This window comes from Lissotriton helveticus, chromosome 4_1 (assembly GCF_964261635.1).
Source record: "Lissotriton helveticus chromosome 4_1, aLisHel1.1, whole genome shotgun sequence".
NCBI lineage: Eukaryota > Metazoa > Chordata > Amphibia > Caudata > Salamandridae > Lissotriton > Lissotriton helveticus.
Genome location: NC_136063.1, coordinates 147,021,652 through 147,040,501, shown reverse-complemented (window position 1 = coordinate 147,040,501; position 18,850 = coordinate 147,021,652). Strand labels below are relative to the sequence as shown.

Here is an 18,850-nt window from a genome sequence, read left to right as displayed (position 1 = left end):
AAAATTGCATGTATGGAAGTTACTGCCAATTTTCTTTTTTTTTTTACCATCAGGGTGGGTAAAATACATATAATTTGCAGAGGGATATTTTTAGACCAGTAAATAAAAAATAGATTAAAAAAGTAACTCTGTTAATTGTGGCAAACGCTGTTTTCATCTCACATTTTAATTGTACAAGCACGTGACTCACCTTGGATTCCAGCACTTTCTTCCCCATATGCTTGGATAGTATCTCCGCGTACTGCTTGATCGTCAGACGTTGAGCGGTCAGCCCAACGGGCTTGCCCAGGAAACCTTGTGGAGACTCAAAGAGTTTAGCCACCGCTGGTCCAATGTCTGCGACCGATATACCATCCATTGGAATATCACCCATGGGAATCACTAGAAAAGAAGAAGAGAGAAATAGGGAAACAAATGTTGGGGGAATACAGCACTGTCTTATTTGGAGGGTGACTTTGTTATTTTTAACTATTATTGTCCCACATTCTTCTTCCAAATAACACTTATTACAAACATTCGAGGTATCTTCCGCTGCTCCCTCCATAAATCTCTGAGATGTTGCATGGCCTGCGAGCTCATGGAAAGTATGAAAGTTTATGTAGTTTGTTTGGTCCAATGGGAACAAACAGGCATTAAGAGATAGGACAACAATAATCTTGTCTTCTCACATAGATGTAATTAAACAGGGACGACATATTCTAGAGGGGTCGTCTAGTCCTGAAGAATACACATAGATGTGACAGCACACTGACGGGCTGAAATGTGTTGATCAAAACAAGGCAGGGGGGAAGGTCCCATAAAGGTTACCACACTCTAATACTTTCCTGATTTTGATCTTATATGAGATGGGGTCATCCCATAATAAACAAACTGTAATAGTGCCTGTCACAATACAGTTTTAACCTATAACTCACAACCTTTTATGTTTCACAAAATCTCCTTTAAGAATAAAAAAGAGGTCAGGATGAGCTCCCAATACAGCATCTTGGTGCTGGGGAAGGGGCACCCATATGATGAGGCATGCCACCTAATGAGAGTGTGGGATTGCAAGCACTTTTATAAAAAAAAAAACACACCAAGGAGTATCAAAAAGGCTTAATTTTTCCCTGCAGAATATATAGGGATAGGGAATTGTTGATAGGCCTGGGCGGTAAATTCCGTTCCACTCGCAAAATTTGCAGAATTTGGGTAATTTTGCGTTCCGCGGAGAACGCAAAATTGCCTGACATTTTTTGCTTGTTCGTGTTCTCAAAATGCATGTTCGCAAGATATTTCCCCCCCGAGCACGAAAACAGCAATTGCGAACAGTAAAAAAGCACAGCGAACAAGCAATTCCGTGTGTTTGCGGAATTTATGCGTGTTCGTGGATATTTTTACAGTTTTGTGGAGATTTGCGTAATGCGATTATGCAAATTCCGCCCACCCCTAATTGTTGATTCATTAGAATCGCTTTCTATAGAGAACACCCAAGCACAATGATAATGGTTAAGATAATATTAGGGAAGTGCAACTGGGTGTGCCTTTATAAAAATACCACTCTCCCTCAAACTTCGGTTATATTAGGGGAAAAGGGATGTCAGGGGTAGCAGCTGATACTCCTAATTCCCATTCACTCTCCCTTCATCTGCAATGTAGTGGCAGTGGGATAGTTGGCTTGGTTAAGGCGCCATCTGCAGGGTCAATTCATCGTTTCATTTTCGAAGTGAGATAGCATAGAGCTTATTTGGTTTAACCAGAAAGGTGCCTTGTAAGTGTTAAATTTATAAGAAGGGTACTGTCATTTAGAGTTACTGAATGCAATAAAGCCTTTAAACGCTGTAACCACACATTCTTCATGATCACACAGAGAACACAACTCATCCTGAACAGGCGCCTTCTGTAGTCTATATCTCAAAAGGCCTAGATTCTGTGGGCATTAAGACTCTTACATGCTAGTTAAGATACCCCAATGGGTTCATGCACCCTCTGCAGAGATATGGGTAAACTAAAAGCCACAACTCAATCTCAGCTAGTCAATGAAATTTGGACCAATGAGTTGGGGAATAGAAACTTTTGTTTTGACAATCTAAGGACCACTGTGTTGGGTAATCGAAGTGCGTGTTTCAATAAAACAAGTACCAGTAAGTTGGGCTTTGGAAGCACCGATTATAATAGCTCTGCAAATCCTGGGGTAGCAAGCGTGGTATAAAACCACATTGTAAATACTATTGGGGATAAATGATCAACGTATTAAAGGAGGTGCCTGGAGTCACAGAAGGTGGTGGTGGTTCAGGTTAGCATTACTGGGTAGAGAGAGCGTAAGAGGTAGGGAGACCTAACCCACATATATGCTACTATTTGGAGAGCGAGCACCACGTACACAGGAAGTAATCGTCTGAAACTGGCGCCTTGAGTGGCTTTATGATGGTGAAGAAGTTCTCATAGTAGAAGGGGATGCGGACGCTGGTCATGGGCACCTCCTGGTTCCAGAAATACTGCTCCACCTCCCCCTTGCCGTCGAAATGCAGCACTTCCAGCTTCCCACCAGTGACGGCGCTCACGCTCTCCAGCCCGCTGTAGACCACGTGCTTCGTGCCCAGCCGCTTCGCTACGTCAGCCACCGCCTTACCCTGTGGACAAGAAAGAGGGCGTCTCTTAGCCCCAAGATGGATGCTTACAAGAAGACTTTTCTTTATAGAAGTAACAGGAATTTTTAAAGATAGATGATTCCCACACACTGCACACCACACCAGCTTCACAGCTACCTTACGCAACTCGCAGTCTCCAAACTTCAACCGCATTCAGAGTGATACAGTGATACATACTACAGGATCTCCCATAACTTCTGTGTGATATGTCTAACAGCACCTTTGTAGACCCCTAGCACACTGACAGAGTGCAACTTTCCTTACACAAACACGGCGAATAGTCATCAGCTTTCTCAGCAACAGTGGTGCCAGAACAATTTTCAGAGTAGGTGTGCTGCTATCAGTGTTACATCGGTGAACTCATAGGGACTGTGAAAAATCCGAGAGTCAACGTAGAACACGTATTGCAAATGAGCCACGCCCCTTCAGAAGGAGGATGCTAAAGGTGTCCTTCGTAGCCAGTGGTGCATTCCGAAGCACACTGTCGCAAATATATTACTAAAACATGATGTGGTAGTGCACTGACATTTACAGGCAGGAGATTGTCCATTGAAATGGGCACTACATTTGCACAGAGTATACGACGAAAAAATTATGCTGTGTGAAAACAGGATTTTATGTGCGCATCACCAAGTGCAGGGTCTTGATTGTTCTTATCCTATTAAAATCTTTATTTTCATTACACTTCAGAATTACAAAGCATTTGCTTCATTTATGCTTTCTTAACCGCTTATATATTTTGAAATATATGTACAGTTCATTTACAGATACTGACGTTTTGTTGTGTTAAACAAATTGACACCCTACAGCATTTCCTTTCACACCCACTATATGCGAGCAAGATTGGCACACAGTTCACTTCACAAAAGTCTCTGGAGGTGCGTTGCAGATGTTGAATCTATGGTATGCGTTGCACCTGTTCAGAGCAGAGAGTCTGCGGTTGAGGTGCGTTACAGATGTTGAACCTATGACATGTGTCTGCTGTGGAGGTGCTTTGCAGATGCTGAATCTATGGCATGTATTGTACCATTTCATGGCAGAGAGTCTGTTGTGGAGGTGCGTTGCAGATGCTGAACCTATGGCATGTGCTGCACCTGTTCAAGGCAGAGGGTCTGTTGTGGAGGTGCGTTGCAGATGCTGAACCTATGGCATGTATTGTACCATTTCATGGCAGAGAGTCTGTTGTGGAGGTGCGTTGCAGATGCTGAATCTATGGCATGTATTGTACCATTTCATGGCAGAGAGTCTGTTGTGGACGTGCGTTGCAGATGCTGAATCTATGGCATGTATTGTACCATTTCATGGCAGAGGGTCTGTTGTGGAGGTGCGTTGCAGATGCTGAACCTATGGCATGTGTTGCACCTGTTCAAGGCAGAGGGTCTGTTGTGGAGGTGCTTTGCAGATGCTGAATCTATGGCATGTATTGTACCATTTCATGGCAGAGAGTCTGTTGTGGAGGTGCGTTGCAGATGCTGAACCTATGGCATGTGTTGCACCTGTTCAAGGCAGAGGGTCTGTTGTGAAGGTGCTTTGCAGATGCTGAAGTTATGGCATGTATTGTACCATTTCATGGCAGAGGGTCTGTTGTGGAGGTGCGTTGCAGATGCTGAATCTATGGCATGTATTGTACCATTTCATGGCAGAGGGTCTGTTGTGGAGGTGCGTTGCAGATGCTGAACCTATGGCATGTGTTGCACCTGTTCAAGGCAGAGGGTCTGTTGTGGAGGTGCTTTGCAGATGCTGAATCTATGGCATGTATTGTACCATTTCATGGCAGAGGGTCTGTTGTGGAGGTGCTTTGCAGATGCTGAATCTATGGCATGTATTGTACCATTTCATGGCAGAGGGTCTGTTGTGGAGGTGCGTTGCAGATGCTGAACCTATGGCATGTGTTGCACCTGTTCAAGGCAGAGAGTCTGTTGTGGACGTGCGTTGCAGATGCTGAACCTATGGCATGTGTTGCACCTGTTCAAGGCAGAGGGTCTGTTGTGGAGGTGCGTTGCAGATGCTGAACCTATGGCATGTGCTGCACCTGTTCAAGGCAGAGGGTCTGTTGTGGAGGTGCGTTGCAGATGCTGAATCTATGGCATGTATTGTACCATTTCATGGCAGAGAGTCTGTTGTGGAGGTGCGTTGCAGATGCTGAACCTATGGCATGTGTTGCACCTGTTCAAGGCAGAGAGTCTGTTGTGGAGGTGCGTTGCAGATGCTGAATCTATGGCATGTATTGTACCATTTCATGGCAGAGAGTCTGTTGTGGAGGTGCGTTGCAGATGCTGAACCTATGGCATGTGTTGCACCTGTTCAAGGCAGAGAGTCTGTTGTGGAGGTGCGTTGCAGATGCTGAATCTATGGCATGTATTGTACCATTTCATGGCAGAGAGTCTGTTGTGGAGGTGCGTTGCAGATGCTGAACCTATGGCATGTGTTGCACCTGTTCAAGGCAGAGAGTCTGTTGTGGAGGTGCGTTGCAGATGCTGAATCTATGGCATGTATTGTACCATTTCATGGCAGAGAGTCTGTTGTGGAGGTGCGTTGCAGATGCTGAACCTATGGCATGTGTTGCACCTGTTCAAGGCAGAGAGTCTGTTGTGGAGGTGCGTTGCAGATGCTGAATCTATGGCATGTATTGTACCATTTCATGGCAGAGAGTCTGTTGTGGACGTGCGTTGCAGATGCTGAATCTATGGCATGTATTGTACCATTTCATGGCAGAGGGTCTGTTGTGGAGGTGCGTTGCAGATGCTGAACCTATGGCATGTGTTGCACCTGTTCAAGGCAGAGGGTCTGTTGTGGAGGTGCGTTGCAGATGCTGAATCTATGGCATGTATTGTACCATTTCATGGCAGAGGGTCTGTTGTGGAGGTGCGTTGCAGATGCTGAATCTATGGCATGTATTGTACCATTTCATGGCAGAGAGTCTGTTGTGGAGGTGCGTTGCAGATGCTGAACCTATGGCATGTGTTGCACCTGTTCAAGGCAGAGGGTCTGTTGTGGAGGTGCGTTGCAGATGCTGAATCTATGGCATGTATTGTACCATTTCATGGCAGAGAGTCTGTTGTGGACGTGCGTTGCAGATGCTGAATCTATGGCATGTATTGTACCATTTCATGGCAGAGGGTCTGTTGTGGAGGTGCGTTGCAGATGCTGAACCTATGGCATGTGTTGCACCTGTTCAAGGCAGAGAGTCTGTTGTGGAGGTGCGTTGCAGATGCTGAACCTATGGCATGTGCTGCACCTGTTCAAGGCAGAGGGTCTGTTGTGGAGGTGCGTTGCAGATGCTGAATCTATGGCATGTATTGTACCATTTCATGGCAGAGAGTCTGTTGTGGAGGTGCGTTGCAGATGCTGAACCTATGGGATGTATTGTACCATTTCATGGCAGAGAGTCTGTTGTGGACGTGCGTTGCAGATGCTGAATCTATGGCATGTATTGTACCATTTCATGGCAGAGGGTCTGTTGTGGAGGTGCGTTGCAGATGCTGAACCTATGGCATGTGTTGCACCTGTTCAAGGCAGAGAGTCTGTTGTGGAGGTGCGTTGCAGATGCTGAACCTATGGCATGTGCTGCACCTGTTCAAGGCAGAGGGTCTGTTGTGGAGGTGCGTTGCAGATGCTGAATCTATGGCATGTATTGTACCATTTCATGGCAGAGAGTCTGTTGTGGAGGTGCGTTGCAGATGCTGAACCTATGGCATGTGTTGCACCTGTTCAAGGCAGAGAGTCTGTTGTGGAGGTGCGTTGCAGATGCTGAACCTATGGCATGTATTGTACCATTTCATGGCAGAGAGTCTGTTGTGGACGTGCGTTGCAGATGCTGAATCTATGGCATGTATTGTACCATTTCATGGCAGAGGGTCTGTTGTGGAGGTGCGTTGCAGATGCTGAACCTATGGCATGTGTTGCACCTGTTCAAGGCAGAGAGTCTGTTGTGGAGGTGCGTTGCAGATGCTGAACCTATGGCATGTGCTGCACCTGTTCAAGGCAGAGGGTCTGTTGTGGAGGTGCGTTGCAGATGCTGAATCTATGGCATGTATTGTACCATTTCATGGCAGAGGATCTGTTGTGGAGGTGCGTTGCAGATGCTGAACCTATGGCATGTGTTGCACCTGTTCAAGGCAGAGAGTCTGTTGTGGAGGTGCGTTGCAGATGCTGAACCTATGGCATGTATTGTACCATTTCATGGCAGAGGGTCTGTTGTGGAGGTGCGTTGCAGATGCTGAACCTATGGCATGTGTTGCACCTGTTCAAGGCAGAGAGTCTGTTGTGGAGGTGCGTTGCAGATGCTGAATCTATGGCATGTATTGTACCATTTCATGGCAGAGAGTCTGTTGTGGAGGTGCGTTGCAGATGCTGAACCTATGGCATGTGTTGCACCTGTTCAAGGCAGAGAGTCTGTTGTGGAGGTGCGTTGCAGATGCTGAATCTATGGCATGTATTGTACCATTTCATGGCAGAGAGTCTGTTGTGGAGGTGCGTTGCAGATACTGAACCTATGGCATGTGTTGCACCTGTTCAAGGCAGAGAGTCTGTTGTGGAGGTGCGTTGCAGATGCTGAATCTATGGCATGTATTGTACCATTTCATGGCAGAGGGTCTGTTGTGGAGGTGCGTTGCAGATGCTGAATCTATGGCATGTATTGTACCATTTCATGGCAGAGGGTCTGTTGTGGAGGTGCGTTGCAGATGCTGAACCTATGGCATGTGCTGCACCTGTTCAAGGCAGAGGGTCTGTTGTGGAGGTGCGTTGCAGATGCTGAACCTATGGCATGTGTTGCACCTGTTCAAGGCAGAGAGTCTGTTGTGGAGGTGCGTTGCAGATGCTGAACCTATGGCATGTATTGTACCATTTCATGGCAGAGGATCTGTTGTGGAGGTGCGTTGCAGATGCTGAACCTATGGCATGTGTTGCACCTGTTCAAGGCAGAGAGTCTGTTGTGGAGGTGCGTTGCAGATGCTGAACCTATGGCATGTATTGTACCATTTCATGGCAGAGGGTCTGTTGTGGAGGTGCGTTGCAGATGCTGAACCTATGGCATGTGTTGCACCTGTTCAAGGCAGAGAGTCTGTTGTGGAGGTGCGTTGCAGATGCTGAATCTATGGCATGTATTGTACCATTTCATGGCAGAGAGTCTGTTGTGGAGGTGCGTTGCAGATGCTGAATCTATGGCATGTATTGTACCATTTCATGGCAGAGAGTCTGTTGTGGAGGTGCGTTGCAGATGCTGAACCTATGGCATGTGTTGCACCTGTTCAAGGCAGAGAGTCTGTTGTGGAGGTGCGTTGCAGATGCTGAACCTATGGCATGTGCTGCACCTGTTCAAGGCAGAGGGTCTGTTGTGGAGGTGCGTTGCAGATGCTGAACCTATGGCATGTGTTGCACCTGTTCAAGGCAGAGAGTCTGTTGTGGAGGTGCGTTGCAGATGCTGAATCTATGGCATGTATTGTACCATTTCATGGCAGAGGGTCTGTTGTGGAGGTGCGTTGCAGATGCTGAACCTATGGCATGTGTTGCACCTGTTCAAGGCAGAGAGTCTGTTGTGGAGGTGCGTTGCAGATGCTGAACCTATGGCATGTGCTGCACCTGTTCAAGGCAGAGAGTCTACTGTAGTGTTTAAAACAATAAGTGCCAGGGCCCTCGTCAGGAGGCCACCACAGTTTGCACCACACATTGCCACTGTACTTACACAACTGCTAACCAGCACACTGCTCCTAGTGTGAGGATTCAGACTGCTTGTGACCGACAAAATCTTTAAGAAAGGCTTGGGTGGCAGGAATTAGTTGGTTTTAATGTACATTGAGTTAACAAACAACAGTTCTTCTGCTCTTCTTTGAATTACACAAACAGCGCCATAATGTGGCCGCTGTTATAAGTGCAGGTTGACCCTTCAGTACTTTCATTCTTTCACTCCTACAGACAGACATGCAATAAACTGCTATGTTCCATCCGCAGCAGGCAACATCCCTTACAGGTCCTGATGATGATATCTGAAGAGGAAATCCTACACAGAATTCGTTTTAATTTGATTATAGTATCTAAATACCCGAGGGGTTCTTGGCGATTAAAAAAGTCCCTAAAGGGAAGGTCAAAGCCAAGAGTTAAAAGAAAAGATTCCAAGACTTTCTTGAAAGTCAAAATCTCCCAGAGCTAGGAGTAAATGCCTCAAAGTTATACTCTCAAAAGTTTAAAAAGGCCACCAACTAAGGATTTATTCATGGAAGTTTCAGAAGATGCATGCCTTCCAGTTGGGGGAGCTCTTCCAGATACCCATAGCTGGTAGACAAGTGATGTTTTAGGATGTGACCGAATGTGTGGGTGAGGCGTAGTGATGTTAACTGGATCCGTTGCTCCTTGGTCCAACTAGTAAAGCTTCCTGTGTGCAGTTGAAAGGTGCTCAGACCATCCAAGATGGTAAAGAAGGCAGACTGCTGGGTTTTGTGCCCTCTGTGACTTTTTCCAATTGGCCAAAGTAAGAAGCAGATAGAGGCTATGGCAGCAGTCCAGTTTAGAAAATAGAAACATGATGAGGCAGTAGGGGCGTGTAACATTTTAGGTAGATATGTCAAGGCACGTTTACGCAGGCAGACACCATAGTAAAGGGTGCTGCAGGTGGTGTTTTTCTGCGGGTGCGTAAAAAACTCATCATCCAGGATTACGCCTCAAGGTTTTACCTTTGATTAAGAACAGAAGGGGTAACCAAACTTGATGGCCAAGGAGGAGTCACAGGTCCTTGCTCATGCGTAGCAGTCCTTTCTTATTAGGATTCATTTAAAAAAAAATAATAATAAAGGGGCCGGACAGTGAGTGATTGTTAGAAATGGGGGTCTCTAGCTGACAGAGGTAGGTACATTTGTCCAAATAGGGACCCTTACTTCTAGTCAGGGTGAGGGGATACACACTTTAGATAACCCCTGCTCACCCCTTGGGTAGCTTGGCACGAGCAGACAGACTTATCCAAAAGGCAAGGCAATGTGTAAAGTATAAGTACTCAAAACACACAGTAATACAGTGATAAAACCACAAATGGACACTGCGCCAGTTTTGAAAAATAAAGTATCTTTATCTAAACTCAACAAGACCAAAACTACAAAAACCCAACATACATGTGATAAGAATATGACTTTAAAAAGGTTTCAAACAACGTGAACCATAGAAAACTATGGCTGCGCGATTTGTCTCAAAGTACCTGTAGCTGCGACAAAGTTCTAACAGCCGCAGAGAGGGGGCTTTGAAAAACAAGGAGATGCGTCAGTTCCTGAGACCATGGGGAGGCAATGAGACAGTTCTGCAGCACGCACGAGAAGTGATGAGTCAAATGACGGTCTGTAGGAGCAAGTGATGTCTCGATTCCAAGACAGTTCAATTCTGCAGGTGTTGCGTCTGGAAAACTTGTCGCACAGGTACAATGCTTGGAAATCCAGGATGCGTTGGTGATCGATGTAGCCGCGTGGAACGGCGCTCCATTGGTTTCTTCAGCCGCGATCCCTCGATGCGTCAGTTCTTGCATCGGCGACAGGTGCTGCGTCGGTTCCGGGAGCGGCACGACGATGCATGGAGATTCTTCTCGCACAGCGGTGCTGCGTCAGAAAAACAGCCACAAGAAGAGCGATGCGTCAATGTTCTTGTAGTTGCGTTTCTTTTCCAGCACCCAACAGCAGAAACAACCTCCAAAGGCCCAACACAGTCACAGGCACCTCTTGGCAGGTCAGAACTCCTAGCAAGGAAGTTCAGGGGACCTGGGGCTGAAGTCTTTGTATCCCTGAGACTTCAAAACAGGAGGCAAGCTCTACGCAAACCCTGGGAGATCATCCTCGAGCAGAGGGGACATAGCACACATCAAAGTCCTTGTCCTTTCCGTGGCAGAAGCAGCTACTGCAGGCCAACCCCAGACAGGACACAGCAAAGGGATAGTACTTCTTCTCAGTTTCTCAAGCTCTTCTTCTTGGCAAAGGGACCTCTTGATTCCAGAAGTAGTCTCAAGTTCAGTGGTTTTAGGTCTAGTACTTATACCCCAAAATGTCTTTGTTCTCTTTGTGCAAGGGTCTGTGAGCCCAGTCCAAACCAGTTCTGTCCTCACTCGTGCAGTACGACCACATGAGGTGGAGACAGCATTGTGCAAGTGAGGCAGGCCCCATTCAGGTGCAAGTCAATCACCTACCTCCACTCAAAATGCAGCCAATCCCCATTCAGCTCAGCTCCGAGTCATCCAGGAAGGGCCAGGCACTCATCAACCCCCCCAGTGGCTGTCTACAGTGAATGCATATCCCCAGCCCCTGTCACTCGAAAACCAGACAGTCAATACACAAAAAGGCAGAGGCACACAGAATGGTTAAACAAGAAAATGCAAGTGGGATTTTCAAACACAGAATTTAAAAACCCTCTTTACTAAAATATGTGTTATTAAACTTTGAGTTCAGAGAGCCTAAACTTTTTTTCTCCATCTTGTCCCAATAGGAAGTTATACTTGTAAGATGTTACACAGCATTTCCCATTCTATCCTATGCGGCAAGATAGCCTTTTAATAGTGAAATAGTGAAATTGTGGCAGTATTTCACTATCAGGACATGTCACACACACCGATACATGTCCTACCTTTCATATACACTGCACCCTGCCCAGGGGGTGCCTTAGGCCTATCATAGGGGAGCCTTACATGTAAGAAAAGGGAAAGTTAAGGCCTGGCAAGTGGGTGCACTTGCCAAGTCGACATGGCAGTTAACAAACTGCGCACAGACACTGCAGTGGTAGGCCTGAGACATATTTTCAGGGCTACTCATGTGGGTGGCACAACCAGTGATGCAGGCCCACAAGAAGAATTTGATTTACATGCCCTGGCCCACTTAGTGCACTTTACGAGGGGCTTACTAGTAAAACAAATATACCAATTACGGAGAACCAATAGTAAACACAATTTACACAGGGATTTCTTGCACTTTGACACTGATCAGCAGTGGCAAAGTGCCCAAAGCATCTAAGCCAGCAAAAACGAAATCCAGCACAGCATCAAAAATACAGGAGGTAGAGGCAAAAAGATAGGGGAAACCACGCCAAAGATGCCAGGTCTAACAGTGATGTCACAATAGATCTGAGAACACCCCGCTGACATTATCAAACAAACCAATATTGTTCGAGGTGCAGCACTGGGCGAATCGAACTACTTTTTCTTCACGATGTACGGCCCCTTTAAAAGCAATCTATTATCATGAAGAAATCTGAAAAGAATGAAGTGGCGCTGGAACAATTTTCAGAGTGCGGGTGCTGCCATCAATGTTACGTCACTGAACTCATGGGGCTAGTGAAAAATGCAGGCCTCACAGAAACAACAAGTACATTAAGTGAGCCACACACGGTCAGCAGGAGAGTGATAAGGATGTGGTATGTAGCTGGTGGCGCATCTTTGTGCACACTGTCACAAACATTCTACTAAAGCATGGTGTGGTACTGCACTGTCATTTACAGACAACACAGTTTGCCCAACCAATTCGAACGATAACGTGTGGCAATCATGTTTCTGCAACATTTTTCATTTGCACATCACCAAGCAAGATTTCTTCATTTGTTTCCATCACACTTCAAAATTACAAAATAAAAAGGTTCTTAATTTGTGCTTTATAACTTCTGATATAGTTTTAGACTTTCATAAAGTTAGTTAATTTACAGGTATTTAAAAACTGAACATGCTACAGCCTTTCCTTTTATACTGCCTGTACCCCCAGAAAAGATTTCGCATAGTTCACGCTTTAAAATCATCTAACTTTGCAGTCTGACAAAGAGTTCTAAACACCAGTCTCCATGTTAAAAGAGTAAGCAGCGAACATGTTTTCAATGCTGAAATCTGCAGCACAACTGTGCTTCCTGCACTCACTGAGAGACCCTGGAGATGCCTTTTTAGCGCAGCTTTGAAACAGAGCTATTGCTAACAATACACAAGAAGTGCACTTTGGGTCCACCCTTTTCAGCTGCTAGCTTACTTCGACCAGCCTCTTTCAGCCATTGGCTTGAGGCTTTGTCAATCATGTCTTGGCTCAGACCAGTGGAGAAGTGATCTCTCACCTCATGCTATTGGCTGTTTGGATGTATCCTGCTGCCTCCCTCGAGTGCTTGCAGTGGAATGTGTGAGGGACTACTTTACAACTATAGCTCTAGCTGTCTGCTCCTATGGGGTCTCTCCTATGTGCCTTGCTTGAATATGCGGTATCAGTTAGAATGTTAAATACAGTCCTATTGTCTGTCCTAAGGCTTGTTCATTCAAGGGGCATAACAGCTCACAAACTCAAACTCTTTGGACTGTGGTTGTCAGTCTGAGAATTGAGGCTTCTGTTTATCTACTATGCCATTGGCTGAACCGTAGACTGGCATCTTTCCAGATGCAGGGTAGTTAGAAATGGAATACCTAAATAGGCATTAACCACAAATAGATCAGAAATAAATAAAAAATAAAAACATGCTAGTGGTAACTTACTGATGAAGAAAACTAACTTATTACAGCGCTTAAGCAAAAGGACGATGTAAAGCGCTATTTAAAAGCGCATTCTAGTTACAACCTGACTAACGAATCATGTGTGTCAAGACTTGACTTTCACAACACTCTTTTGACCTATAGATTGAGCCTCTAAACACCAGGTTTTGGAAAGAGTGGTTAGATATGCTGACTTTGGAACCTGAGGACCGAGGGTTGAATCCTGGCCTTGGCTCTTGACTCTACATCATGTGATTCTGGGCAAGTCACTTGATCTCCCTGCGTCTACAAACAATGCATGTAGAAAGGTGGAATCTGACTACATGGTTGCCCCCACTTTTTTCCTGGTGTTTTGATGGTTTTTGACTTAGTTTGGCTGGGATCCTGCTATTCAGGACCCCAGTCTATCTGCTTTCCTCTCTAAATTGATTCCAAGTACTTTAGGTACACTCCAGTTTGGTTACTGGGGTACTCTTATGAGTCCCTAGTATATGGTAGCTTAGATACCCAGGGCATAGTTACCCCTGAGGCCTACCAGGGGCTGCAGCATGTATTATGCCACCCCTGGGAAACCGTCCAAAATTACACCACAGGACTGCTACTGCAGCCTGGGTAAGGTGGTGCATGCACCCCTTATTGAGATATAGGTTACCTATATCTACCTTAAATCACTACACATAGAAACCTATCAGTCACCCCTATGGCAGGCCTTATCAGTCCTGAAGGCAGGGTGCTGGGTCACCATGCACATTTGCAAGGGCATCAGCTTCTCGACGTTCCTTGAGGTTGTGCATTGGGTAACTTGTAGCCCAGACCCCGAGCACCTTTTCCCCCAAAGATTGCTGGCCTACACTCCACTAGTGTTCTGTGAGCCGGACCTTTGTGTTTTAGCTCAAGGTACCTTCGCAATCCCTGGTAGTTTGACTGGTGGGTCCCTGAGAAGGCAACATTAACTTTCATTGGGTTTTCCTAGTTGCTCCAGATGTGCCCTGACTCTCCACTACTTGGTGAGTCCCTCGGACCTTGCTGGTCCGCACCGAAGCATTTCTTCACTTTCTGTATGGGTTGCTGTTGCTAAGGCTTGTCGGGTCCAATCTGGTCACCAGTGCCACAGCACTCGACATCCCTCATGAGACTGCTTGAATCTAGCTCCTGGTTGTTGTCGACGCCTCCTGCAGAGTCAAGCTTCACCTCTTCAACCTGAAATCACCCCACATCGGTGGGCATTCGACTATCGTGCCCTTGGTCACTGTCATGTGACCCAGACTCTGTCCCCTCTGCTTTCAGGTTCTTCTCATCTTTGATCTAGGCTTGGATCACACCGGACACTTTTCACTTCGACGGCAGCAGCACTTTGCAGCAGATCGCCATTGAAATCATCGACGATTCCCAACACCAAAAGACACCTATGTCCCCGTCTTCCTTGGGTGAGGTAATTTGAGTACTCCAGTACTCCCGTGGGTGTTGGCCCTAGACAACCATAAGACTAAAGGGGTTTGCTCAAAGTCCTCTCCTAAGTGTCCTTAATCTTTAAATTTCAAACGCGACTTTCCCCATAGAAGCTAACAGTGAAACGTTTTACAGATGTGCATCAGGTATTACTACAAAAATGTACATTAAAATATATATTCATTCTATAATCATCTATATATTCACACCCTCATTCAGTCGCATCACCCTTGATATTACATATTAAGTCGCAATACAAGTCTTATTGCAATGGCAATGCACGATACCTAACATCGATAATGCTTAATTTGAAGTAATTGTTTCTCAACAGTACCTCATTTTAGTTCATTGGCCAGTCCACAAACCTTTGCTCAGTGACTATACAATACACTTATTTCAGCTAATTATTGTTTTGGATGTACCAGCTGTTCTCAATCATCCTGTGTCATCTATCTACACACATTTCAGCAAATCAAGGTCTTCATCAGGACAGCCACCTCCATTATAAAATATTGTAGAGTAACCTGCTGCTTAGCGCTGTGGTTACAAGCTGCCGAGACGTTCATTAACATCACATGCTCTTATTTTCACTTGCTGTGTGTAACGATGCACACAATGGATATGTTGAAAGATATAAATGTTATTGCGCAATAATCTTGGTACTTCAAACATACACAAGCTCGCACGTCGCAATGCTACTACTGCCTCCCTATCCTCAGATAACTTTCCTAAGGTTCTTACTTATATCACAAGGATGGGGAATATGGCATGGTGTCCTTAATGTACAATATAACACATGCTATAACATACAACTTACTCTGTAGGTATTCTTATAATATACTTACGAAATAACTATATTACGACACATCCCCCTCTTTTCGCAAAAAAATAAATGTAGTTGAAATTCCACAAAAAAAATGTATACTGTGTAATATTAATAAAAATACTAAATAAAACAATATTCCCGATAAACATACAGAATATCACTCAGAAATGTAATTGTTCAATCCTGGAGGATTAACCAAGGTTCTACTAAACCTTGCCGCATCTGTATCATCAGAGGTTGGTGGTTGTTCATTCTACTGATCATCGATTATACAGTCTTGCTCCACATTATGTTTATAATTATCCTCCTCACGTGCACATCTTTGCAGCCCCCTGGGTCTCCCACTTCACGGTCTCCTGCACGGCAAGTGCCGGAAGCTTTTTCCCTATGCCAGACTACTGTTACAGTCCTACTGGCGGGTGCCGCTTCGGGTACTGATGTTATTGACAAAGGTTTGCACTATCCTGTTTTACCTCTGCACAGCTGCAGTTTGATTCACCATTATATCTGACACTAGTGCCATTGAACAGAGACTTGTCCACCAGCCTGTTTTCTCTCTCTTGTATGTATATTTGTATGTGAAAGAATGAATGATTTATTGTCAAGCATAGTTATTAAAAACCATAGCTTTGTATGTTATATTAGTGCATTATTTTCTTGAATACTCCTTCCTTTTTCTTGTGGTCATCCTGTAGTTCTTGGTTCCACCCCACCCTGGTCTCTTTTCCCACTCACTACTATTCCCCCCCCATAAACTCAATGTAAAGACTCAGACACAAGAATGGAGCGTCTCGGTGACCCTCCTGCACAGCGCCAACTCCAATCAATCAATCAATCATGCCATTTGTATAGCGCACTACTCACCCGGGAGGGTCTCAAGGCGCTTGGGGGTAGGGGTATGCTACTGCTCAAACAGCCAGGTCTTGAGTTGTTTCCTGAAGGAGAGATGGTCCTGGGTCAGCCGAAGGTGGATGGGGAGGGAGTTCCAAGTCTTGGCAGCCAGGTAAGAGAAGGATCTTCCTCCGGCGGTGGCTCTTCGGATGCGTGGTACGGCTGCGAGGGCGAGGCTGGTGGACCGTAGCTGGCGGGTGGGCGTGTAGAAGGTCAGGCGGTCGTTGAGGTACTTGGGGCCCAGGTCGTGGAGAGACTTGTGTGCGTGGGTGAGGAGCCGGAACGTGATCCTCTTGTCGACGGGGAGCCAGTGCAGGTTCCTCAGGTGGCTGGAGATGTGGCTGCGTCGGGGGACATCCAGGATGAGTCGGGCGGAGGCGTTCTGGATGCGCTGGAGTCTTTTCTGTAGCTTGGCTGTGGTTCCGGCGTAGAGGGCGTTTCCGTAGTCCAGTCGGCTGGTGACGAGTGCCTGGGTGACAGTCTTCCTGGTCTCGGTCGGGATCCAGCGGAAGATCTTGCGAAGCATACGCAGGGTGTTGAAGCACGATGAGGAGACGGCGTTGACTTTTCTGGTCATCGAGAGGGAGGGGTCGAGGATGAAGCCCAGGTTGCGTGCATGGTCGGTTGGCTTGGGTGCGGTGCCCAGGGCTGGGGGCCACCAGGAGTCGTCCCAGGCGGAGGGCGAAGATCCCAGGATGAGGACTTCCGTCTTGTCCGAGCTCAGTTTCAGGCGGCTGTCCTTCATCCACTCGGCGACGTCTTTCATCCCTTCGTGTAGGCAGGTTCTGGCGGTGTCGGGGTCTCTGGTGAGGGAGAGGATCAGCTGGGTGTCGTTGGCGTAAGAGATGATGTTGAGGTTGTGCTGGCGTGCGATGGCTGCAAGAGGTTTCATGTAGATGTTGAAGAGGGTGGGGCTGAGTGAAGATCCTTGCGGGACGCCGCAGATGACTTCGGTAGCCTCGGAGCGAAACGGGGGGAGGCGGACTCTTTGTGTTCTTCCGGCGAGGAACGAGATGACCCACTCCAGTGCCTTCTCTTGGATACCGATGTTGCTGAGGCGCTGGACTAGGGTGCGGTGGCAGACCGTGTCGAACGCAGCGGGGAGGTCCAGGAGGATGAGGGCCACTGTTTCCCCCTTGTCGAGCAGGGTCCGGATGTCGTCGGTGGCTGCGATGAGGGCGGTCTCGGTGCTGTGGTTGGCTCTGAAGCCGGACTGCGAGGGGTCGAGGGATCCGTTCGTCTCGAGGAAGGTGGTCAGCTGTCTGTTGACGATCTTCTCGATGACTTTAGCAGGAAAAGGGAGGAGCGAGATGGGGCGGAAGTTTTTGAGATCGGTGGGGTCCGCTGTAGGTTTCTTCAGGAGGGCGCTGATCTCGGCGTGCTTCCAGCTCTCCGGGAAGGTGGCGGTGTTGAAGGAGGCGTTGATGATGTTCCGGAGTTGGGGTGCGATGGTGGAGTCGGCCTTGTTGAAGACGTGGTGTGGGCAGGGGTCGGTCGGTGATCCGGAGTGGATGGTGTTCATCGTGCGGGCTGTGTCTTCGGTGGTCACTGTGGTCCAGGTGCGATGGGTGGCGGTGGGGGGCATTGGTTCGACGGTTGGGTGCGTGGGTGGGGCGCCGAAGCTGTTGTGGATGTCGGCGATCTTGCGGTGGAAGAACTTGGCGAGGGAGTCGCAGAGGTCTTGTGACGGAGTGATGTCGTTGGTGCCGGTGCTGGGGTTGGAGAACTCCTTGACGATAGTGAAGAGCTCTTTGCTGTCGTGGGCGTTGTTGTCCAGTCGTTCCGTCAGGGATTTCTTCTTGGTGGTGCGGATGAGCTGGTGGTGCTTGCGGGTAGCGTGTTTGAGGGCGGTCATGTTGTCGGTGGTCCGGTCGAGGAGCCAGGCTTTCTAGAGGGTGCGGCAGGTCTTCTTGGAGTCCTTGAGGTCGTCGGTGAACCAGGATGCCTTCTTGCTTCTGGGTCTGCTGGGAGGGTTCTTTAGTGGCGCGAGGTCGTCGGCGCAGGCGGTCAGCCACTGTGTGAAATTGCGGGCTGCTTCGTTGGGGTCCGTTGTGTTGGCGGGTGGGCTCTGGCTGAGGGAGGTGGTGAGCTGGTCTGCGGCGATCTTGCTCCAATTCCTGTGAGGTACCTGTTGCGGGTGGTGGTGGGTCGTGGATCTTTTGAAGCTGAAGTGGACGCAGCTGTGGTCGGTCCAGTGGAGTCCGGTGGCGTGGGTGAAGGTGATGTACTTGCTGGAAGAGAAGACGGGATCAAGCGTGTGGCCGGCGTAGTGGGTGGGGGTGTTGACCAGTTGCTTGAGTCCGAGGTTGGCGAGGTTTTCCAGCAGGGCGGTGGTGTTGCGGTCCTTGTTGTTCTCCAGGTGGAAGTTGAGGTCCCCGAGGAGGATGTAGTCAGTGGAGGGGAGGGCGAGCGGGCGGATGACAAAGGTCACACTACAGCAGGCTACTCCAACAAGGAGCTTGAGAGCTACTGGTAGATCTCCAGGTACCTATAAGAAGCTCTACTGTGTGCAGCTCAGTCTACAAAATTAGAATATTTTCCTTAGTTGATTTATATATGTGTGCAAAAATTAAAAAGCATGTAGTCGAGATGAAAATC

The 18,850-nt window shown here is 47.3% G+C and overlaps 1 protein-coding gene across 1 annotated transcript in view; it reads right to left on the bottom strand.

Moving 5' to 3' along the window:
• LOC144828440 (nmrA-like family domain-containing protein 1) overlaps positions 1-18,850 on the bottom strand; it is a 95,298-nt gene that overhangs the window by 12,218 nt on the left and 64,230 nt on the right. The window contains exons 3-4 of the mRNA XM_078686611.1: positions 2,360-2,609; positions 191-381 (exon numbers count right to left, since the gene is read on the bottom strand). Of these exons, the coding sequence (XP_078542737.1) occupies positions 191-381; positions 2,360-2,609 (441 nt within the window). The remainder of the gene's footprint in view (positions 1-190; positions 382-2,359; positions 2,610-18,850) is intronic.